The 25,380-nt window shown below is 40.2% G+C and overlaps 1 protein-coding gene across 9 annotated transcripts in view; it reads right to left on the bottom strand.

Moving 5' to 3' along the window:
• PDLIM5 (PDZ and LIM domain 5) overlaps positions 1–25,380 on the bottom strand; it is a 135,122-nt gene that overhangs the window by 7,552 nt on the left and 102,190 nt on the right. For 7 of the 9 annotated variants that reach the window (XM_049815432.1, XM_049815431.1, XM_049815434.1 and 4 more), the window contains 4 exons: positions 22,473–22,657; positions 8,680–8,854; positions 1,463–1,643; positions 351–471 (listed from right to left, as the gene is read on the bottom strand). In XM_049815432.1, coding sequence (XP_049671389.1) covers positions 351–471; positions 1,463–1,643; positions 8,680–8,854; positions 22,473–22,657 — 662 coding nt within the window. Of the gene's footprint in view, positions 1–350; positions 472–1,462; positions 1,644–2,578; positions 2,659–8,679; positions 8,855–22,472; positions 22,658–25,380 lie in introns of those variants that run through there. The other 2 variants (XR_007507858.1, XR_007507857.1) reach the window with 2 other exon arrangements.

The raw sequence follows: 25,380 nt of genomic DNA, 5'->3' as shown, positions 1-25,380 counted from the left end.
CAGATTATTTTAAAGCCAGCCAGAAAGTCACCCTAAAATTAACACTTTGCTATATCACTGATACCTACAGCTGAGGGCTTAACAGGAACAAACAAGTAAAACCAGTGACAAGAAGCCTGCTCCTGCCAAAGCCAATGAAGAAATTCTCACCAAATCCTCCTGCTGCAAACTCAGAGTGTCTACAGCACTTGTTGCTGCTTTGAATTGACATTATCAAAGTTACATGAATTTGCTGGGACACTTCTTCTCAAGTGAAGCTTGAGAAAAAGGAATTACTATTTTTTTTCCAACCCTATCGAGCTCTGCTTCCCCGCGCAGCCGCAGTAAACTTTGGTTGTGTTGCTTCTTACCCGTCTCACAGTAGGGATCGCCATCTTCTAAGTGGAAGACATTATTGCGGATGGGGTTATGACAGGCCACACATACGAAGCAGGAAACATGCCAAGTTTGTTTCAAAGCATTTATTACTTCCTGTGGGGATTAGAAAAAGTGATACTAACACATTATTTTGATGTGATGACTAGACTGTGGTGACCAAGCCTCCACACTTGATTCATTTCAAGAATACTTTGTTTCCTACTGCTACTTTGAAAATGGGTTGTGCATGCAATTTCTGATGTTAATCTTAATGAGGTGCTTTATTTATGGCACATCTTATTTGTCGTAAGCAACCTTTCATTTTTCGGAAGGTTCAACATAGAGTTGGACAGATTTAACAACTCATTTGTTCACCTTTTCCATCTTAATTAGGATCTCACCCACAACAGTGCCCTGAAATAAGAAAAGCAGCATCTCTGATGTCTCCTCCAGTCTGTGAAGAGTTAATCAGGAGGCATCGCATAGAAAATGGCTGCTCTGTGTTGTTTTGGAAGACAATATAGTGCCAAATATGACTTGAGAATTGCGCTGCCAGAGCCCTGCTTGACCCCAGTTACACAAGAGTCCAGACACATTGCTGTCTGCAGTAAAGCAGCGGACGATCAGCTGGCAGGCTCAAATTAGCAATATTAATGCCGAGTAGGATAACGCATCTTTCTATCTACGCTGCCACTGGGAATATTTCAGTATTTCACATCTAGCTAACCAGCGTGTTCCTCAGTGCTCAGCTCAGCTAAGGACAATTATTTATTCCCACCCCCCTTCTGTATAAAGCTGCCCAGTTAAAAGCATTTTGCTCAAGAAAATCTAGTAATCACAACAGCTACAGAACAGCTTCATGAAAACAGGAGTTGAACTGGGAAGAACCAAGGAGACTACAGCAACTTTTCTCAAAGAGACTGAAATGGCTCAATAGAAGAGCCAAAAAAATATCCTGTGTGTGACGGGAGCTGAAAAAGTTATGTCAGAGTATGTCTGGAAGAATGCAAACTGGGCCAGATAAAAGGGGATTTCATTACAGAGAAGCACTGAACACTGTGGTTATTGTTCCCACTGAAAAACAGGCCACTTGCTGGTCACTTACCCCAAGAATCTTCCTCTGGCACTTCGAACACTCAGGGGCGAAGAACTTCTCATAGCAGACCTCACAATACAGCGCCCCTTTCTCTTCCACAAACCCAATGTAAGCCATGGAGGTTTTGCAATGAGCACAGTTAAACTCCTCTGGATGCCATGACTTCCCCAAAGCCACCAAGAAGGGTCCTCTGATTAGAAAGAAGAGATTTTGTCAGCAAATGCCCTGGCTTGGCTCCTGCAAAAGCTGTTAGTAGGCTTAACGTACGATACCTCTATGCCATTACTACATTCTTCACAAACATATACTGCTCCATCCCTCTTTCCTCTGACAGGCTCTAAGAAAGCATCAAGCGTTGACTGTATCTATTCCCGTTGAACTATCTCCCAGAAACACTTGACCACAATAAATACTAATTCTTTTCGCTTCACTGCATTTCAGAAATCTTATTTTAGAACTACATTAAACACAGTGCTGAAGTGGCTGCTAGGGAAGAGGAGAAGAAGGATGTTCCCAGTTATTTCCATCTATTGCAGAGAGGTATTTGACTCAGTGATAGGATCAGCTGTCTTTCAGCGTGCATTTGTATCAAGGCCACAAATGTTCAAATAGACTTAACTCCATTAAGAGCCAATATCATCAGTTTCTCGTGAGACAAATTCAATCGCTGTCCTTATTTGACATGTTTGTTACAGGATAACCCATCCCAGTTGTTGGGGGATTTTGGGGGGCTGGAGGGTGGTGGTGGTGGTTGGTTTTTTTTTCTTCTTTTCCTTCAGAAGCTAGTTAAAATAGGACCATTTTCGCCAAATACAGAGCCTCCTCTATTATTTGCAAACACAAAACAGTGATGCTTTTAATAACATTTGTCTGGCTAATGCAACAAGGTTAAGAGACAAGATAAACCTGTCCATTTCTCAGTCAACAAAAAAAATCTCAGTTTGTAACTCGTAAATCCCAGGCATATACCATTGTATCTGTATTAATTTGAAAACATATTCAGCATGCTAATTTCTTTAACGAACATATTTCTTTTAATGAGGTACCTCCAAGGTCCCAACAACACTTAACCTTCCAGAATTTAGGTTTCAGGTGAACTTTGTGGTTCAAGTTCACCTCCCTCACCAGATTTCCCATTTTTGCAACACCAGTAAAGATGCCATTCTTTCAGTAATGCATCACTTTTTTTCTGATCTTATACGTCACTGAAAAAAAAAAAAAAGTGTAAGGTACTAATATCAGCACCCTGTTGCTAAACATTGTTTTGGAAACAGAGTAACCTACAAGAACATTTTTGTGTAAGATAAGATTTTGCTATGAACAAAGCAACAGCAATAGAGAAGAAAAAAAAAAAACAACTTAAAATTTGCTTCCAGGGTTATACTGACTCTAAGACGGGAATATAAGCAGGCAAAGGACAGAGGACAACTTCATTGAGAGCAGGGGGTAATTATTTATTTCTCTTTTACATTTTCTCTGGAGATGCTATGTATTTTCAACAGGATGAAAAGTCAAAGCTAAGGGACTCAAACAGATTTAGGACAACTCACACACCTTCTGAGATGATGAACACATTTAATCTGAAACAGTTTCTTCTATTCGCCTCTGATTATTGGAGAGAAAGCAGTGAAAAATGGCTCCTGGAGAGCAGCTCGTAGCCCTTTAAGGAGGGAACTGGGGTCGAGCGCAGCTCTCTGGACCCCGCTCCCAGCGGATGCCTGAGCAGTGCAAACACTGACCTAACCCGATACCCTTCCGTCGCTCTACAAGCACCTTTTTACATCAATGCCCTTTCAGTTATGTACTGATCAAACAATACAAGCCCTTATGTACAACAAAGTGCTCTCAGTGCGCTGTGTCAGCACAGGCTAATTTAACAGATTCATTAACACGGGGCTGACACCGAAGAGACTCTCCCAGCTCCAGGTAGGATTGAGTTTCTGGCCATCTGCACTGAAACGATAGGCTCAGTTAGCTCTGCAATGGAAAGCAAGTTCGCTAGTGACGGGAGGGGAAGGAATTTTTACAACATCTGCTGCATTTAGCTCTCCAGAGTTTACAGCTCTGACATGTTGAGGTTAGCCATTCAGGACAGCGCACAGGAACCCAGATGGATGGGGAACAGCCTGAGAGTGCATCTACAGAGTTTCTTTCCCAAAGTCCCCAGACAGCTGTGGCCGTGCCCTGCACAATGTCTCCGAGGTGTTCCATTAGCAGGCTGGCTCCCTGCGCACACGTGTCCAGAAGAACGCTTTCTAAACACAATTTTACTTTTAATCAGGCTGTAGTTTAAACATGTCAAGCTGACGCTGCAGCTTAATGATACTAGCGACTTAAAAGCTGCCCCAAAGCACGTGGAAGAAAGAAAAAAAAAATAAACACCTGCCACGTAAAATACATTAAAACACGATATTCAGAACTTGGAGGTGTTCCTGGTCTCTGCGTATTTTTGTGATCGAAACGATAGCTTCCAGTAATGAAAGGTATTTATTTGCTGCATTAAGTTGAAAAGGAGTTTAAAGCCCTGATTTGAGTAAGGGGAGCGCGTGCCTACACTTGTGCAACCTGATGGGAAGTAGCTAAGGCATGAAACGCTAGGAAGATGGCTGCAGATGGTTTCATCCTTCTTTCCCCATTAAAAAACAAAACAAAACAAAAAAAAAATCCCACATGCCTCTGTCAACTAGAACATATTTTTAAAGGTGGTGCTAAAAAAACCATGTTCCTTCCACCCAAAGATATGGGATGATCCGAGTGGCAACAGTTGGCTATGAACGTGCCTCTATCCCAGGCTACTTTGACATGCTTAAGCATTTCTGAACAGATTTTCTGGTATCACCATCTAGACCATATGAACCAAACTCACGGATGGAGGCAAACAGTAGTAATTTATTTTTACTTTTTTTTTTTTTTACAAGGGATTCTGATGTATTTGCAACAGTATTTACAGAATCTTATGCCCCAAAGGATCACCAGGTACATAAATTTGTTAGCCACCTAAAACATCTGGGTTCTGCATGTAGCAATGATATAGGGGCAAATTGGAAGGAGAAGTAAGTAATGTACAAGGAATATAATTGCAATTTCACTATCTTTACACTCGTAGCAAAATATAACTTCATCAGTATGGTCCTGATGTATTAGTATGCCAATAATCTAGCTTCTGATGTGGTTTTTATTATGATAGCAAGCCAGAACTGAAATTTGGGGGTAGAGAGATCAAAAGGATTTCCACATCTGCTAAGTAGGTCAATCACTTTACAGTTAACCATACAACAGTCTACACTCTGGAAAGTTTCTTTTTCTCCTCACTTGAAAATGTCATGATATATAATTTCTGTATAGGAGATGCTGAAGGGAAGCACCATTCGTACTTTTTCCCTTTTGCCTTTAAAAGCAATTAAGCTGTACGAAAAGGTGACAAAGCCAAACCATCATTCACAAGCAGACATGCCAAAGAATACGTTTTCAATGGAGATCCAGGGAAAACACATTTGGACTTCAAAGGAAGAGCCAACTCTGCACTATACCACTCAGTACGATTGCCTGGGAATCAGAAACCTTCATCAGGAAATGTCAGAAATTTGTCAGACCATCTCAGCAAGTAGATGATGGGAAATTTAGTTTTCCTCCAGCTTTGATTCTTTTAGACATGGAAAGAAAAGCTTACTTAATGAAGCTTTGGAAAAAACTGGCATCTTCAGTCAATCACTGTATGAATAATTAAAGATATATTAAAAAGTTATAACATGTCTCTAAGAAATGGTTTTGCTTCAACCACCCGTGGTTATTCTATGCCTGAGTGTAAAGTAACCAACTCCACAACGCATTTTGGCTTCAAAACAGATGTACAATGCAGTGTCACTTGATCTTCCTCCTACCTTTTCATAGGTAATGCTACCACGAAGGCCATGAACTGTAATTATGCTAAAACTTGAATTCAAAATGCCATTGCAATCTTTCAAATCCACTGTATGCTGTGAACACAAGGCATATTTGGCATTGATTAATGTACGTCAGCTCATCCTCAAAGGAAACAATGCTTGCTTTTAATAATTGTGGTGTCATTTAACGTATGAAGAAATATAAGGATTTAAACACCACCAGCAAATTACAAAGAAGTTAGATGTGGGTATCAGTTACTATTCATGAAGAGGTGTCACTTACAATAGGTGACAATGGCTTAAGTACTGTCAAGTAAGGCTCTGCGTTTTCTCCTCATGCATCCACTAAGGAGCAAAGGTTCCTCCATGGACCAATATACAATATACAGGACAGCAGCTCATCTCCTTTTTAATGGTGGTTGAAGTGGGAAGGCAGGGAGTAGCAGCAAGTGATTTAAGGGCTGAGATGAGAGCTTGGCTGCTCAGGAGTGATCTGTGGACTGTGCTGCAAGACCCCACGGCAAAGAGCATCAGCGAACCCTGCTAAACCACAGGTGCTGTGAAAGGCACTGAAGTTTCTTGCATAAAAGATGCAGCATATAGTGGATTTGCTATGTTCAGTTTTAATTTTAAACTGAAATGGTAGTAACAAAAAGGAAAGTGCATGGTTGCCTGCATATTAGTTACTAGACACAAATCCAAAGCCCGGGAAACAAATAGGTCAGCATACTGAAGACAGACAGAATGATTATACAGGCCAAACTGTTCAACGAATCAGATTAATCTCATCCAAAAGTGTGTAGACCTTTTTGATATTACTCATCCATTTTCTGGTGAAGCAAAAAATCTGGATTAGAAAAGATGCGCACCTGTGTTGGAAATTTGTGTAAGTTTTTCTGTTGCTTCAAGGGGATTCAGATAATGTATTTTTATCACCTTGACATATACAGTGAAAGTAGGAAAAACTTCTCTAAAACATCACAGATCAGTTAGCAAAAAGTCCTCTAAAATTAATCCAATGTTAATTGAACTGGTAGTGAACTATCAGAACAGAAATCTAATGAAAGTAAACAAGCTGGACTCAACTGACCCCTAGAGATCAAGTGATTGAGTTAGCTGCATCTTCTGATGCAGAATCCAAGCCAGGGCTCAAGAGGCTACAAAAAGCCACGGTAGAAAGGCTGATTTTCTATTATACTGAATGAAGTTTATACAGCTCACACAGCTCCTCATTTTTCAGAACTCGTTTTCTAATCAAACAAGTCACTTTCTTTAACTGTGGTAAAACATAGTGCAGGCTCTCCTACTTTGTTCACTGAAAACATGGGACATGGATAAATAAAAACTGAAGTGCTACAATGCATTACTTTGCCCTTATAGTTCAACACCACAGATGACTGAACAAGCAAGAAGAAAACATTTTAAAAGAATACATTTCTTCCAATAATCCCAGAAAATCTCTATTTTAGGGAAGAAATAAAATGCAAGGTAGATGAAAATCAGGATGATTTGCACATTGACATGAAAACTGATTACAGTTCCCTGGATGAGACAATCATGACTAATAGTCAGAAATCACTGACTGAACAATGTAACCCAGATTCAATTCTTCCTCCATATGAAATTCTGGCTAACGATAGCATATCTTAGGGGATCATCAGAATTTATTTAACTTAATCTCATTTGGAAAACTCACGTTTGTATCGCTTAATCTTTTCTACTCGTGTCATACAAATCAAGGACACTAGCTACCATAATACCCAAAGGACAGAGAGCCCACCAAAGAAATCTACCACTGCAGGAAATTACTATTAATCCAGTCCTAGCAATGTTAAACCTCTATTCTTTGCTTTTCTTATATGGATGGAGCCTGCTATTTCTCTTCTTGTCAATTAGAAATTCTTGTTTATAAATCAACATTTGTGACAACTTAGTCTTTATAAGACTATACTCTCTGATTGGTTCCCAATTAGCTAATCTCAATTTTATTGGAATGGGTGTATAAGTGAAAACTAGCTTGCTTGCTTTTCTTTGGTTTTATTTTTGCTCTATTCCACCCAGCTTTCTGGTTCTCTGTAAAATGTGTTGTAAGGCTGTGATTGTTAGCAGTTCACAATGTTTTTCCTCCATCACTACTCTCACTCTCAGTTTTGTTAGATAAACCATGCATGAAAACAGTGTTCTGCATTATTGAAATGAAGCCTTAAAACACTTGTGACTAAGGAATCAAAAAACCACAAAAGCAAAACAAAGCCCTGCTGTCAGAGAGCCTGCAGGATGAATAGAATCATAAAATCGTTTAGGTTGGAAAAGACCTTTAAGATCACCAAGTCCAACCATTAACTTAGCCAAGTCCAACACTAAACCACGACCCTAAGCAGCACATCTACACGTCTTTTAAATACCTCCAGGGATGGTGACTCCCCCACTTCCCTGGGCAGCCTGTTCCAATGTCTGACAACCCTTTCAGTGAAGAAATTTTTCCTAATATCCAATGTAAACCTCCGCTGGTGCAACTTGACGCCATTTCCTCTCATCCTATCGCTTGTTACTTGGGAGAAGAGACTGACACCCACCTCGCTACAACCTCCTTTCAGGTGGTTGTAGAGAGAGATAAGGTCTCCCCTCAGCCTCCTTTTCTCCAGGCTAAACCATCCCAATTCCCCCAGCCGCTCCTTATAGGACTTGTTCTCTAGACCCTTCACCAGCTTTGTTGCCCTTCTCTGGACACACTCCAGCAACTCAATGTCTTTCTTGTAGTGAGGGGCCCAAAACTGAACGCGGTATTTGAGGTATGGCCTCACCAGTATCAAGTACAGGGGTACGATTGCTTTCCTAGTCCTGCTGGACACATTATTTCTGATATAAGCCAGGATGCTATTGGCCTTCTTGGCCACCTGGACACACTGCCGGCTCATATTGTCAACCAACACCCCCAGGTCCTTTTCTGCTGGGCAGCTTTCCAGCCACTCTTGTGTGGGGTTGTTGTGACCCAAGTGCAGGACCCAGCACTGAGCCTTGCGGAACCTCATACAACTGGCCTTGGCCCATCCATCCAGCCTGCCAGATCCCTCTGGAGAGCCTTTCTGCCCTCCAGCAGATCACGACTCCCACCCAACTTGGTGTTGTCTGCAACCTTACTGAGGGTGCGGTACTCAATCCCCTCGTCAAGATCATTGATGAAGATATTAAACAGAACTGGCCCCAATACTGAGCCCTGGGGAACACCACTTGTGACCAGCTGCCAACTGGATTTAACTCCATTCACCACCACTCTTGGGGCCTGGCCATCCAGACAGTTTTTTACCCAGCAAAGAATATACCCAGCGAAAAGATACAAACCTAATGACTTGATTACAGTGCGCACACATGGGAGTACGCTTTCCTGCTGGAATATGCTCTGCCCTCTGAACCAACGTGTCTTGCTCATTTAGCTGAGGTGCTGTTGCAAATTTCTCACTCGGGGCAGTTGTTCCAGGTGTTTTAATACTGTTTGATGTCCATCCACTGGCAGGAGCTGGGGAAAGAGTGCCAAAAGCATTTAGAAGACCGTCTTTCCGTACCAAGTAAATTATCCTGAAATACAAGCAACCAGCAACATTCACCTAATATCTTTGTACAGTGTATGCCAGCCTACTTAAAGGAACAAATTAGAAAGCACTTATTTTCCCCTCCTCCCCCACCGACTCAGTCCTACATACTTTATGAAATGTCTGTGAAATAACACAGAATGGTTTTGGCTAACTTGTAGAAGTAGTGGACAAATTTTAACATACTAAAGAAGTTGGGCGAAAGAATATACAACCTGTGAAGGCATTATTTTGCTTTAGATACAAAAGCTGAAGCCAAGAATATCAGTGTATGAACAGACAGGAGAATATGACATACCTACTCAAAACATTTTACAGTGAGTGCAATAGATCATATGTTATTACTAACAGATTAAACAAGAGCACACATTCAATACAACATGTACAGGAACTTAAAATATAGTACTGCATAAGGAAAACATAGTTCTAAATCAAATTTAAACGCTAGTCTAGATCACTAGATACTGCCAATCTGAAGCACTCCAAAGTCCACATTCGCATCCTCTTTATAAAAGTTATGACACAAATAAAAACCTGATGTTTTCAGAAATGTATCCATACACACACCATTTGTGCTTAGGTTTTTAGAGTTGTAGAATAGACATAAGCTTTTGTGGTGTACGAAAAATGCATTTACAAAAATGAAAGGCACAGATGATACTGTTACTAAGGGTAATGAAGAAACAAACAGTCCTCTGCTTTTCTTTCTCCTCTATTGATATATGCACCTTGGTAACGTACAAGCTACAGCAACTTGAGTTTATGGGAGCAGTTATTCCTGTCAAGTGGAGAATTCTTTTTCTTTTTTCAAGTATCCTAAAAAACCCCCACATTTCCATAGCCTTTTGTTTGTAACCATGGGCAAGAGAAACCATGAGTGTTTACTCAGTGTCCTTGCCTTAGTGCAGCCGTACTAAATCTTGTAAATCAGAAAGCGAAATTAAGATCTGAGTGGAAAGTCACAGAGAAACAACCAAGTAATGACAGACATTGGACAGCACAGGATGATGCTTCTGTTGCAATGATGCAGCTCTCCAACACAAGGTCAGGGCATTGGTACATAGCTTTGCAAAAAGACTAGTTTGTGGAACTATCAATCTTTGTGCTAGTCTTCCTCTTTCATATCATCTTCCAGGAAAAAGATGAAAAACTGTTTATCATTATCTGCCTTAATGTAACGCTGATCAGCCTCCACCCTACAGAAAAGCTGCAAGTACCTTTCAGGTAAAACATCGCATTCCCTGCTCAAATGGAAGTAGCATACTAATTCCCAGAGAAGATAAATTTAAGCAACAGTGAATACACAGAAAATTCAACAGAAATGCCAATCCATTGCTATTTACAGAAGTAAGATAGCCACACACTACACAATTTAATCAAAACAATCCAGTGAACTTTAGTTAACAAAACCCCCCATTACTCATGTATTTGTAGGCTAAGGCAACACAGCTGGAAAAGAAATCCTTTTTTAACACCACTACTTTTATACTATAATTATGACTGGTATCCACTGATACGGGCTCGATACCTACTTTTGCTTCTCTTTCTCTGTATGAAGCAGCAATATAGTCATACAGCTTTTTTTTGTCTAACTGGTTTTCTCAAATCAAATTCTCTCAAATCAGGTTATTTCAAGACTGACATATTTTTGGATCTTTTTCAGTATCTGGAGTAGCAAAAAGTATACTGGTTCACTGGGGGGGGGGGGTTGATGTGGTTTTGTTGTTGTCTTTTTTAAATACAAGACTATTGATTATATTGAATGTATAATTAATTAATTTGCAATACTTTGAAAAAATGACATCTTGATTCTAGAAACATTCAGCATTCCTGCGTAGAAAGTATTTAGGAGTAGAAGCACTTGATCTTGAACAAGTCACTCTGCCACTGTAGTTCATTTCAGGTTATAAATGTCTGCTAAACTGAAAACATAGGAACAGATAAAAAAATGGAAAAAGGGGCAGTAAGTCTTTGAAGACATGAACAAAAGTGTTTTTGATTAATAGCACTTTCCTCCTCTGTCACCACACATGGCTTTCTAATTTTCAGGACCCATTTCATGAGAAGACAAAAATACACACTCAAACCAAATCCGTTTGAAGACTGCTTTTACCATAAATCAAATTGCAGTGCAGCTTCTAGTATATTGCTAATTTCTGTTTGAGTTCTCTGCTGAATCCCAAAGCCCATTCAGACACATCAGCTAGCTCTTGTTTGCACTGCATAGTTTTAAAAAGTCCTGCTTGATTAAAGGGGAAAAAAAAAATTACAAACATCACAATTATTCCTTTTCTTTGGTCTCATTACAGCTTTCATTAATGCTGTTCTTATGAATGATGCTTTTCTGAACACTACCCAACTCTAAAGTTACTACTGGTGAGGAGTAGAATTTGTCTACATAAACTTTCTCTACAGAGTTGATATACAGATCAGTCATTTCCAAGTTACTCAAAGCACTAAAAAAGAAGAGAAGGAGATAGTCCATCCATTTGGGAAATAACTTCAGTCTACTAATGACCCTATGTTAAAACAAAAACTCTCTTTTAAGCAAACCATAATATAAACCACACAAATTAGTACTGTGTTAAGCAAGAGCTGCGGCCTAAACAAAAACAAGCTGGGCATTTAGCATTGAGGACCAGTGAAGGCAAATGGACCCACTCCACTTCCACTGAAATCGGTGAACTCAAGTTCAACGCCCAGACCGTCAGCAGATACAGGACTCCCATGGGATCACAGCCACAATGCAAACAGAATAATGGGAATAACAAATAAGCCCTAAGTGTTCAGATACTTCTATATTTGCCAGAATATTTTTGGATACTGTACAAAACCTAAGTTCTAATAGGCTTTTGGACTGTCATTTGTAAATTTATGTCACTATTTGGTCTACTATGATGGGAACAATATCTAATTGATCACTGCAGATGCCATAAGCAGCTAAGAACTGAGAAAGAAAAGGTTGCCTTCTGCTCAAAAATCCTTCAAAAGAAAAACCTTAAAGCATTTTATTAAATGCTCTCTTCTTCCATCTCTTGAGGCCACTGTAAAGCCAGGAAGCTCCCTGCCCATGCTTACAGTTTGTCCCCACAGCATTCTCTCAAGGGGTATTTTTCTCTTAGCTGGTATTCACTTTAAGACTGTTGGTCTTGCACAGCATTACTCTATTCCTGTTCTGAAGTGGACTCTAGTTTCTTTCAGTTCAGATTTTTCATCCTAAAAAAAAAAAAAGGAGTACGTCTGCTTCTACTGCCTTTAGATCCATACTCTTGTTAAAGAAAATACACCAGTAAAGTATAGTAATAGCCATTTCACCACATTTATTATACTGGTTTCCTTGTAAACCTTCTGCAGTAGTTCTGCTAGATATTTTTCCACCATAGATCATTCTCCCTTTCTTACCGCTTGATTTGCCTCAGTCTTATCTTCCTCATTCTCCTCTGAACACGAGCAGGAGGACAGCTTTTATTGCCCACTTGTGTCTTTCCATAGGCCACAAACATGCCTTTAACACTCCAGTAATTTTACCAAAGGTTCATTACATCCATTGCAAGCCATGGAGCATTTTTTTTTTGGTGGTGGTGGCATTTTTGTTTCTTTGGTTCAGTTTTTTATTAAAACAAACAAACAAACAAACAAACTAACAAACCACAAAAAAAAACCCCAAACCAAACACTATTAGTTCCCTACTTAAAATCTGTATGAATTCTCAGTATTTTTTTCCAACAATATTCCACCTCTTGTAGCTACAGAATTTCAAATATTAGGCCTGTTTTCTTGTTTAGAATGAACATTGAGGTTTCCCAACTGTCCCTTCTACTAAACCAGCTAGTTTAACACTCCTGTACTGGACAAGATGTTTTTAGATGTTTTTTTTCTGCAAGCAGAGAGGAAGGGGACACTCTTAGAGTTCACGCATTCTCCTCTTCTCCTTTCTCTTCCCTATTCAACGGGAAACCCTTCAGACTGAAACACAACCACATGATTTAAAGAAAAACATCAGGCCTGGAAAACCTATGCAGGTGTTTTTTCTTGCAATGAGAAGCTTTTACCAGGGCACACCACTAATAACAAGGTGGGTACAAATTATTACACTCAATCTAAGCAAAGGCATCTCAACTCTTGGCAATCATTCTGAGTGCTCCTGTGGTTTGTGCTTTATAGTTTGCTTTTTACATTTTACATATATGATTTTGGATCCCATCAGCAACTCTGTTCTCGGAGAGTGCTGGGGTGGTGCATGCACATTTTTAATTGCAAACAACGACCGTGTGGGGATGGGAAAGGAAACGTCTCCAGCTTCCTCACAACACAATCTCACCACGTATTTTCTGGGTGCCACCTTTGTTGCTTGAAATGGGAAGAGTGAAGCAACTTTTGTGGATGCATTGAAGAATTATAGATTATAATAAGTAAATACAATAAATAAATAAAAGAAATAATTTATAAGAATTACACACCCCATCAGGAGCTATTTTACCCTGAATACCAGAGAGGTTTGGGTTCTCCACAAGTCATGAGAAGGTCTCAGTGGCCAAATTTTGGAGTTTTGCAGGCTTCACTTCACCTTGGCTCTCTTTAATTAAACCCTCTAAAGCGCTGTTGATTTGCACTTGTGTATTGTCATAGCTGGCTTTGCTAAAACAGAAAACACTCTGTACCTGACTATTAACTTTCTACTTTATTAGGTTTACCCTCAGTGTTTGCTTTCACTAAACTCCTTGGTATGGCTAGTTTAATATTTAACAAAGTTTTAGGCAAGGTAAAGAACTGGCTTTTTTTCTTTTTCAAAAATCCCAGTGTGGCTTTGCCCTCGTTAGTCTAACAATAGGCTGTTCCATCACTGAGCACATGGATAACTGCAAACACTAGCGAAAGGTTTGGAAGACAAAGGGAGAAAGGCGGATACGCGGCGGTGCCAAAGTCACTTTGACAGAGGTTCTCCGGTGCGTAGCAACAATACAACAGCCTGAACTGTTTAACGCTCACTTAAACATAACATCAGACTTCATGTAATATCTATAAATAACAATGCTACTTTAAGCAGTGGGAGTGCCAGAACTTCATTTTAAAGTGTTCTAGCTCAGTGATTTATACGCTGCTATCAGACTACTGTATTATAAATGGAAAATATAAAGCTGCATACATCCAATTTTTCTGACTTTTCTTAATATATCTGTACAATAAGAAATCTTCCTGTTCCTTCCCTCCAAACCAAACAGATGGCCGGATGAAGCAACGTGTCTGAAAAGCTCGGCTGTCAGGTCGTTACATTAGCCGTATATAACACCCCATCCACTCCCAGGCCCGCGTGAAATCACACAAGTTCAGCGAAGAAAGCTACAGGACAAGCAAAAGAGGAGGAAAAAATGAAAAACCACACACACAAAAAAAAAAATCCAAACAAACAACCCACCAAACCCTTGTGTTCAGCAGTTCTCCTTTTGTTTCCTATGGAGTCTTGGAAGTGCAGTCAGAGCTAAACCCCCACCACTGATTAAAGGCAGAACAGGAAGGATTAAACCATTATCATGTCTTTAAATGACAGCAAAGGCTGGTATGCACCCCGTGGAAAATCACAACAGGTGCCACCCCAGCCCAATTTCAACAACCCCTGCAACCCCAGGGGCTAGTTCCTGCGCTAGCAACCAGCCTTTCAACTGGAAAGGCTCTGGCTAAATTAGCTGTAAAGCATCTTAATTAAAATGAGTATGGTGGGTTTGGCTTACTCAGCCTGTCTCCTTGTGATTTGTTACATCACACACCATCACAAATTTGGCACAACTGGCGTCGCTTTTACAGAAAACATGCCTGGAGGAGAAAGGGAAAATGAAGACCTGGATGATAGTGTTTCATTTCTCTAGAGTGATAGTTTAGAAACCCATTTGGTAGATTCCTGTAGATAACATTTGCTTCCCTTGCTCCTGTTCTGACCTCCACAGCTTGACTATTGCCTGTGGAGAGCATGACTGCCCAGTCTCACTCACATGCAGATTATCTGCCAGTTTTATGGAGCTGATGTTTAATGTTCAATAGCGATAAGAATGCATTTACCAGAGAAACATTGACTTTTCAGTTGTTGAACAAATATTAGGCATAATTCTTGGATGTCCTACACCTGTACATCTGAACAGGACACATCACTGCTCTGAGTCAGTGCTAGCAAATGAAGGGGAACTGATCTGGTCAGTCAGTCTGTGACAACAGGCTAGTTGCTTTTTAACAAAACAAAGACGAGGAGCATCTGATTTTGAAAGTCGGGGAATATTCCCACTCAATGGGTGTGAAATAATCACAGAGACAAATAATCTCTTCACCTCTGTTTAAATGACTAGAGAAAGAAGCATGCATCTATCTGATTTATGTATGCAATTAGTTTAAGCGCACAGCTTGGTGCAATAGCACATGAATTTAGCAATACCAAATCACAGGAAAATTGTCAAAGGTCATATTTGTAACAGAAAGTTGAGTTTCTGTTTAGCAGATCCTGTAGTAAGGTACAGCAGGTCATTCTGCCTCCAACAAGTAGGTGGTACATTTCTGCATCATTACTATGATCCACCCCTTCTTAAATACAAACATTCAAGTTTTAGAAACTTATTCATTTTTTTTCACCATGTCTGCCGGAGTTACAATTTCATACTACCATCAAATTAAGGTTGACATTTACAAATTACTCTTGTTTCACAATGGGTTTTGCTTGGCTAAGTGACTTCACATTACTTAACTTGTAAGAATAAATTCTTGTGGTTTGCTGTCACATGACGATATAATAATTTAGATTAGATGAAAAATTAATAACAGTCCATAAACCAGGATCAGGAAGCTTTTGTGTTTTGACCTGTCAATCCTATCACTTTTATGGACAAGGTTTTCTGGTTTTATGAATGGTGACTGCATCATGGAGGAGCAATACTTAACAACCCTTTTTAGTGAAAAATACTGGAACTGTTTATGTTTTGGGACTGCTTCTAGTAGAGGCCTTACCAACAATATAAGGATTTGCCTTAACAACTTGTAGCGTTACTCCAGTTCCTTCCCAAAGTTCAGACCACGGCCCTCAATGGGCACATAGGTCCTTGAACTCGTAAAATACTCTTGCCTTTAACTTCCTGTTCTACAAAGGAAACAAATTGGGATGAGATGGCCCTAAAAACAACATTGCAGAACTTTATGAACAAGGTGATGCTGACACAATAGATTGGTTGCCTTTTCCATGCAAAAATATTCCCAAAGCTAATGGGGCATCAACTTAATTTACCCAGTAAGCGTGGCCGGTAAGGTCAAAAGAACTGAAGTGGGGGCTGGGGTGATTACAAATGAAATACAGAAAAACAACAGGACAAGGACAGAAAGTGCCACAGTCCATCCCTTTGTGGATCTGGAGCAAAGCCTTACTTTTTAATTTTGCAACAGCACAATAAGTCTTGATGTCTCCCTCCCTCTCCCCAGCTTCATGCTGCTTGACCTCGTGGCCAAACTCCCCAGTCTGATATGGTCTGGATTTTTACCCCATATTTCTTAGCAAACCTCTACAGAATAAGTCACAAAGAAGGAGACAAAGACCCAAACTGTCAGTATGTGCAGGACAGGATGTCAAATCACACCTAGGAGCAGGCTTGTATTTTCTTCTGCTTTTAAAGTTCTGATATTATCGAGGGAATAGGAAATAGGAGGAAAAAAAAAAAAAGCACAAGACAGCACACTAAGGATAACTCCAGAGATGGTAAATGCAAGCCTACCAAACACATGAAAACAACTGTAAGGAAATAGCAGAATTTTTCAAACAAAGTTGCCTGGGGAGCAATTTTCTATGCTTACAGTTCTCTTCCAAGTGCGTTCCCTCTGCTGAAGGGAGCATGTGCTTAACACATGTGCTGGCTCGGGATTAGGCAACTGACAGTTGTGGGTATTGCAGAATATGCTGACATTCCCGAGCAGCTCTACTGGAAGGGGATTATGTATCCCAGTGGTATCAGGCCGAGAGAGACCCTGGGAATAAGGAAATTGGCACATGCAGATAACCGGTCACAAAACTGCAAGCTTTGGACACTTCTATCGCAAACCTACCCCATCCTGTCCTCGTACTCAGCTGACAAGCCCAGGAGGAACGAAGGTCATCGATTGCAATGAAACCCTCCTCTCTAAGCAGCAAACCAACTTTTCCAGCCTCCAGCTGTACCAGCTCACCACGGGACCCCCGCGATCCCGCGAGACCCCCATGAGTGAAGCAGGATGCTGCCTGCCCAGCTCCTGCACGGGAAGGCAGAACACGGTGCTCGCAGCACCATGCCTGGCACCAAGCCGCTCCAGTCCCCACTGCAACTAGCAGCTTGCCCTCCCCACTGCAACTAGCAGCTTGCCCTCCAACAGCAGCGTTTTGAAGATGCTTGGAAAAAGGAAGCAATTTTGCGTGAGAAACGTAACGTTGGAAGTCCTGACTGCTTGTGACCATCACAGATCTGCTGCGCTTTCCGCGAGAAAAGTTCGTCTCCTGGCCAAACTCCAGTTTGTGTAGCTGCATTTACTGGGTAATTATACTTTCTTAAATTGTCCCAGCAGTTTCAATTTGCCACGGTGCTATTCACTTCCTTTCAAGGTGCCGTGGAGTGTTACAGTGTGCTGACAAGCAGCTGTTACGTTTCACCCAAGAAGTAACTGCATGGTGGTGGCGGGTGAAAGCTATTCCTGTGCATGCATCGTGTGCTTCCACACAGTACTGGGACTGGAAAATGCTTTGGGGTTCCTTGGGGTGAGCGATGCTACGTAAGAACAGGGTAACAGTTAGCTATCAAATAGTAGAATAACTCACTAAGATGTAGCTAGGATGTTCTGAGTAATTATTTTTTTTAAATTGAATATAATCTTGCAAAAAGCTTCTCCCTCTGGTGGGTGAACAGAGCTCAACAGAAATTAAGTGAGAACTATTATAAATTCTAGCCTGTACTCTTAACACACAGTAACAGCCACAATTTGGCTTATTTCAGTAATTGAAAAAAAATCAACAAAACAGGCAAGAGAGACTGCTAGCAAATGCATAATTTGGAAACCACTGTCCAGGCAGATGCTACCGCTGTACTGTGTGCATGCCCCACCTGCCCTCCATCTTCAACTCCTTGTGCACCCATGTCCCAAAGATCAGACTTTTTTCATTTGTTTGACAAGCCAGGCTTTTATCCTGCTTATCCAGCTTCTTACCCATGCCTTAGAAGAAAGCATGAGGCAGCCATCCTTCATTTCCTCTACCAAACCACTGAGGAATCTTTCAATGTCAGGATTTTATTCCAAAGGGGAATAAAACCTCTGTTACCTTCACAGTGGGTGACTAGCCTAGAAGCATTTGTGGGTACCCCACGAGAGTCCCCCAACAGCAGATGGGCATAGTTCAGCTCCAAGAGTGCTATGACTGTGAGATCACTTGGAACACAATTGACTGCTGTGCAGAGAAACCCAGTGCCTGAAGCATCTCCAGGTTTGCTATCCCAGCCATTCATTTTAGACTATCTTTTTCCTTCACACCTTTTTCTTGCCAGGTCATGAAATAGAGATCAATAGAGCTCATAACTCAGTTCTAACGAAAACCTTCTGACACCTTTAGGCATCTCTGCACAATCTCAAAAGAAAAACAAAAAGAAGAGAAAAAAAGAGAAAAAAAGAAAAAAGAAGAAAAAAGAAGAAAAAAGAAGAAAAAAGAAGAAAAAAGAAGAAAAAAGAAGAAAAAAGAAGAAAAAAGAAGAAAAAAGAAGAAAAAAGAAGAAAAAAGAAGAAAAAAGAAAAAAGAAGAAAAAAGAAGAAAAAAGAAGAAAAAAGAAGAAAAAAGAAGAAAAAAGAAGAAAAAAGAAGAAAGAAGAAAAAAGAAGAAAAAAGAAGAAAAAGAAGAAAAAAGAAGAAAAAAGAAGAAAGAAAAAAGAAAAAAGGGGGGGTGGGAGGCAGGGAGAAAGGGGGGGAAGGGGGGAAGGGGCGAAGGGGGGCGAAGGGGGGGGGAAGGGAAAAAGGGAAAAAAGGGGGAAAGGGAAAAAGGGAAAAAACGGGAAAAAAAAAGAGGAAAAAAACGGGAAAAAAAAGAGGAAAAAAACGGGAAAAAAGAGAGGAAAAAAACCCCAGGACCTCCCCCCCCAACCCGTAAACTGAAACCAAAAAAAGAAACTGTGTAACTTTTAATAAAAAAAAAAAAAAGGGGGTATTCCCTGGTGGCCTATGCAAGAAAGAGAGATTCCAGCTAATAAACAAAAAGATGCTGCCTGACCAAATGACTGATCTGTGTGGTCAGACATCTTAATAAATAAAATTACTGGTAATATTCATGCCACACCATCAAACAGCAGATTACAGCTGCCCCAGACTCAAACAAAATCCTGTGACATGCCTGCTTTGCTATGGAAACAACTTGGTATTATATACAATGTTCATTAGAAGGGTGAGTGCTATTAGAGCTACAAAACTATACCCCAAATAAGTTTCTGCTATTAATAGCATACTCATATACACATTTACGTAAGATTATGTCTTCCTTCTAATTATTTCCTAAGCTAGACTTCAACTTTGAAATCAGGGGGGTTTTGTTTGTTTAAAATTCTGTCAGGCCTATGACCCACGAAGCCAAATTTTGTTTGGCCTGTGAAGCACTGGCAATTTTACTTTAAAGAAAACTTCATGCTCACAGACTGCAAACAGCGCAATTAATGACTGAACGCCAAACATGCACTGAAACAGTCACAGACTTTCTTCTTCTTCAGCATGTGGCTAATTTTATCAAAAGACTCAAGTATTGAAACAGTTTTACCTGTCAGACTGCTGGTTTCAGCCTTACTGAATAAGCTCAGGTACAGCAAAACCTTGGATATTTTCATTTGTGTATAATATAGGCCTGAGAAAAAAAAATGCTGATCCCGTTTCTCCTGTAACCATGCTTAGGTCTTTCCCATCTGCTAGTTTTGCATTACCAACTTGAATGACATGGGCAATGCACGGCACATAAAACCAGAGGAGAGCCTAGGGCAGGTTTACAGGGCAGACCTACGGTAGAACCTGTCAGATAACCTCTCTGGACAATCCTCCAGCACCTTGGCAACTGTTGGAATTTCAATCAAATCACGAAACACTTCCTTTCAACTCAGAAATTGGGCTAGCAGGTGTGCTAGGTACGTTACTTCTTCACTCATTTGCAGACTCTGCTGTAAGATGAAGGTGCCTTCAGACTGATGAAGTCAGATAATGTAGAAGATAAACAAAATCCAAGAGCATCCTAACATCTCCATATAGTCCATTTGTCCTCACCATTTCAGCAAGCATCTCCATGTAGTGGGGACCAGCGCAGACCAGCTTCCCGTGGCAGCGCGTAGACTCCTCACACTCCTGAGATGCAAACACTAACCGAAGCTCCTCCAGCACCTGGGACATCACACCTTCTCCTGCCCTGGTTAATTCCCAGGCAGCTGCCATCTACGCTGCGGTGTTTTCCTCCCTGCACTTTCCCATTTTAGGAAACTGAGTTTTCAACGCCTCTTTCCCCTACAGTTTTTATTTCTGTGCCCCCCCGCCCCAGTATTTTTGGAGGAGGTAATGACTTTGCTTCTTTGGAAGTTAAGCAATGCATCTCAGGACCCTACAGCAAGGCAGCACAGAGCTGGAATCCTCATGACCACTGCTTTCCACCAGCTTCTTTATCACTATGAATTCCATAATGTTTTGTTAAGCTGTTCTGGAACATAACAACCAAAAATTCTCTGGCTGGCTTTCCCCCTCACCTACCTACTTGGTACCTTTAAGGGGGGGGGGGGGAGAGATTTTCACATTATTCAAGAGAATGGGCACAGATTTTCAGAGAAGTATGGAACTGTAATTTAATTCATCCTTCTAAATCTTTCTCCTTCATGTGTCCATCATTTAAAAAAAAAATAAATAAATAAAAGTCTATTTCAAACATCAGACTTGTATTAATACTAAAGCATGCTAGTAGGATTTAGCAGTGAAACACCTACAAACATACTGAAAATGGGTGTGGTACTACTAAAACCCCAAGCTGACAGGTGGTTTCTGGGCAAGTGAAATAAGTTTATCACTTGGTGAGACAGAGAGTTACATCAAACATGGAGCACAGTCAGTCACTTACAAAAATGCAGGATTATGATATTCCCACAAACATTTGCCTGAAGTACATATGCTACCAAAAATGTAACTTTAAAAAGAGTTGGGTTTTTTTTCCCCCTCTAATGATAGCTAACTCAAAGAAGTAAAACAATGCTAGAATTAAACTGATCTAAATTTAAATAAGTCTTTACCTTATTCCTTAAGAATATATTCAATATTTGACAGGGTAGTGTAGAAATGACTGTGTATTGCCATCTTGAGGTTTGCTAGCAGAACTGCACGTCCCAAACAAAATAAATATACTTCTTACCAGGCACAACAGTAATTTAGCCAGATGTGCCAACGCCATTATAAAACACACAGCATTAACACCAAATGTTTTATCTTTATTTTTATGCCAGGGCCTTTTCTGGACTGGATATAAATTTAAAGAGGGAAAACCCTTAACAGTAGAACTATAAATAAATAAATAAAAATAAAACAAAACAAAACAAAACAAACCCAAAAAAACCTACTTAGCATCTTGGATCCTTTCAGTAAGAAAATCAAAAATATTCATCTCATTCTTACAAGAAAAATCTTCAGTTAAAGCTTAATTAGTAATACAGATTTCCCTGGTCCTTTGAAATTACTACTCAAGTTTAGTTCAACACCAAAGACTGATTCAGTTTAAGAAACAAGTTCCATTAAAAGATTACCCCAAATTACTGCATGTAATATTATGAAAATATAGGTACACAGTTACACATGTTGCATGTCTTAATACAGATAGCGTTGTAGCATAGGAGCATTCATAAAGGTAATGGCATGGTTTCCAGACAAAAGACATTTTGGTGCAGGTTTAAAGGGTAAGAGAATCACTAAGCTGCTACCTTTGATTGTAGGTATGTAAATTGCCCTTGCAAGAACCCACCTTTAAACAAATCTCCATATCACAAACCTATGCAATACTCTGGCACCCTGCTCCAATAAAACCTGCAAATGTCAAATACGTAACCACGCTAATGTTTTAGCCTTTTTTCTTTTTCTTTCTTTTAAATTAACACCTAATTCAGAAAAGATCACTTGGAAAACACGTCTGTTAATATTCCCACCCCTGAAACAGCGTGGCATATGCTTTGTTGAATTTACAGTCACATGGGAACCACCAAGTTGAAACTGTGAGGTACGTTTATACATTTGATTAGAATATATGCTTTTAACAGAGGTCAGAGACATCTGATTTTGCTTGTTTGTGAAACCAATTACATCTATGAGGCTATTTACAAAGGGCTACCGGTTTACTAGAACTGCTAGATCTGTTTTTCCTCTCCTCTTTTCTAAACACGCTGGCCTGTACTCAAAACAGACCAACAGCCATTTGAAGGCTGCTGTTTTTACACCCACGGTGAAGTATGTATTCCTGAGCTACCCAAAGGTCTTCAAGCGACCAAGAAAAACCTCACTGAAAGTTACCTGCTTGGCTTGCAGGCTGCCAGCCTGAGTACTTGGCAGCACCCGGGGGTCCCGTTGGCTTGAGGGCTGCAGCAGATGTGGTGCTGGTGGGAGCAGGTCTCGCATCCGCGTCTTCTTGGCGGGTGGGCACGCTCCTCGCCGAGGTGGCCGTAAAAGCAGCGGGCTGGGTAGCCTCCAGGGAATCACTGTTCAGAAAGGAGGGAGGAAAAAATAAAATGCATTTCTTGCTAGAACAAGAGAATTTGTGAAATGGAGATGTGGAGTGACATTCCTGCACCTTGGTGCAACAGAGCGGCACCCACTATTCTATCATCACCGATGCTGCGGTGATCACCCCAGGACAAGGCTGTGAAAGTTATATTTTCAAGCTGTTTTTTTAAGAACGGGACACTTGAGTAACTTCTGCCAAAAGTCAATACAGACAACTAAATCCCTTCACAATTTCCACCTAAAATAATTAAGCGTTGGCATGATACAGACTAAAGCAGAACCCGTACTGTAAATTTGGTAACCTCCCAGACTTTTTCAATACTTTTTTTTAATCCTTGGAGAGTAGGCAAATACTCATATAGTCAGATTATACTTGTAGATCTTAATAAAAGTCATCAATCTAGAAGTGACTGAATTAAATGCAATTTTCTTCTATGGGCCATGGCTGCCCCCAATGATTAAGTATTTTTAAAGAGCTATAAGTTTCTTTATTCATTAACAACATGTGCAATATTTTATATTGCCTCTTTAGACCAGTTTACAGCTGCTTTTATATTTTCAGGGTTAGCAGAACTCTTTTAGCTATTTAAAAACACATGTGATGAAAACTGCACTTAATCACAATTCATGTAGAGTATAAGTAGTCAGTAATTACATTGCCAGCAAGAAAATTTTTCATTTCTCGTTTCTCATATCCAGAGGCTGTTAAAAAATAAAAAAGTTAACATAACAAATTTCTAATGCAGTGTAACGGTATTCATATAATGGATATTTGCCTTTGGGAAACTGAAAACAAATATTTTCATTAAAAACCTTCAAAGTAGAGGAGTAATTGCTAATGAAGGTCATTTGCAAACTAAGAGGATCACAGAAACAGGAAATGAACTCAACAACGTTGCGAAATACAGCCAAAACAATTCCAAATGCATATTTTGTGCAGTCTGGAAACCCATCAGTTAACATGTTAGAAGCCTTGTATTCCTTCCTCTATTGAAGAAAAACAAATTTACAGCACATGTGCATCGTTGCATATTGCACCGGGGTCATTCACAGAATTATAAATTGTGCCAAGTTCGTAAAGTAAAAATCCTTGAGCTATTTTTACAAGTATTGCACACGCACAATATTGCCTTGCCCATGTGACATGCAAGAACTTGAACATACCATGAGGCTAAAACACAAGTTCATAACCTTGATTTTTTTGTCTCTAGATTTACAGGGTTAATAATTGATGTATTTAGAATCTTTTCCTGGGTAAGGGATAAAAAAATGATTCCCAGTTTAGAGAATATATGTGAATGCTCAGTTTAATGAGTAACAGCTATTGCATTTGTAGGCTTTTGATAACAGCAGTAGCTGTGCCGAACTGACACTCTGATGGATTTGCTATACGCAGCATGCACAAGCCTAGTGAAGCACAGAGTAAGACCTTGCATTCTGTTACTTTCAAATGTTAAAAGATATTTAAAGACATTTGTACAGCACAAATGGAGGCATTTAAGGTACACATTTGACTTGGGATACAAGTCTCTTTAACAACAGATTTTGAGGCAGTGGACATATATTGCATAAAAGCACTGCTGCAGGCTGAAAGAAAAAGGATAGGAAGGTATCTTTTGACATGAAATAGCAGCTCAGTGGTTGAAGATGACAAGGTAGTTTAGGATTGGCTTCCATTATGAAAAAAGCGCATGACTGCAACTTCAGTGTCACAGAAACATCCTTCTGTACTGTTGAGTACATTTGACACGTAGCCCATCAAATCTGCTCCAGGCCGGAGCACCATTACAACTTTAAGAACTCCTCAAAACACTGTTGGTCCTAAACCCAGAAAGTTTCCTCTTCCTCCATCCAAAAGACTTATCACCATTTTTCAAATCACTCTTCATGTCTAGAACCTCTTTACTGCCTTTGTCTGGAACATATAAATCATAAATAAGAAAATCCTGCTGAGTCAGCAACTGTCTTTACACAGAAGAGGCGACTTAACAAGCAAAAATGGATGCAAGACAAGCAAAAAGGGTATCCTTCAGGCAGAAGGAGAGAAAAATGTAGAAATGGCTGAGGTGTGCTGCTGACAAACTACAGCCTTATTGTAAATATAGGCAAGGAAGTAGACACTGATGCATGCCCACAAGGCTAGTTGTAATGCTGATTGGTACCTCCACCGTTGACAATTTCATGGTTTAATTCTGAGACTTGTGAATGTCGTGGCATGCTAGTTCCTGAAGCAACAGATTATTAGAGACTCTTAGGCTTTCATTTAGAAATTCGGTGAATCCTAATGACCCCAAACTAAGAGACAATGATAAGCCCAGCTATAAAACCACCTGTGTTTGTTTGGTTTTTTTTAATCACCTCTTCTGGTTTATATGCCGGGAGCCTATCCTAGAGAGAAGCTTCCCATGGGAAAAGCTTGAAGCCATCACTGACAGAGGGGATCGTGTTGGCCTCAGGGCAAAACTTCTGAGAGATCTTGGACACCCTTTGTACTTTGTGCCTGGTTCTTTCAAGCCAGAGCTGAATAGACTCAAGCCAGCACTACAACCTGTTAATTTAACAGGTAGGCTACTACTGCAGCTTGGCAAGTCTCTCCAGCGTGATATTGCCCACCTATGGTGGGCTGCAGGAAACAGTGCACACACCGGTTTTCCTGAATTACAGCCTCTAATCACACAGTTGCCTGGGAGCGCACGTG

This window comes from Accipiter gentilis, chromosome 12 (assembly GCF_929443795.1).
Source record: "Accipiter gentilis chromosome 12, bAccGen1.1, whole genome shotgun sequence".
NCBI lineage: Eukaryota > Metazoa > Chordata > Aves > Accipitriformes > Accipitridae > Astur > Astur gentilis.
Note: the sequence above shows the minus strand (reverse complement) of the source record. Positions and strands in the feature narration are given on the sequence as shown.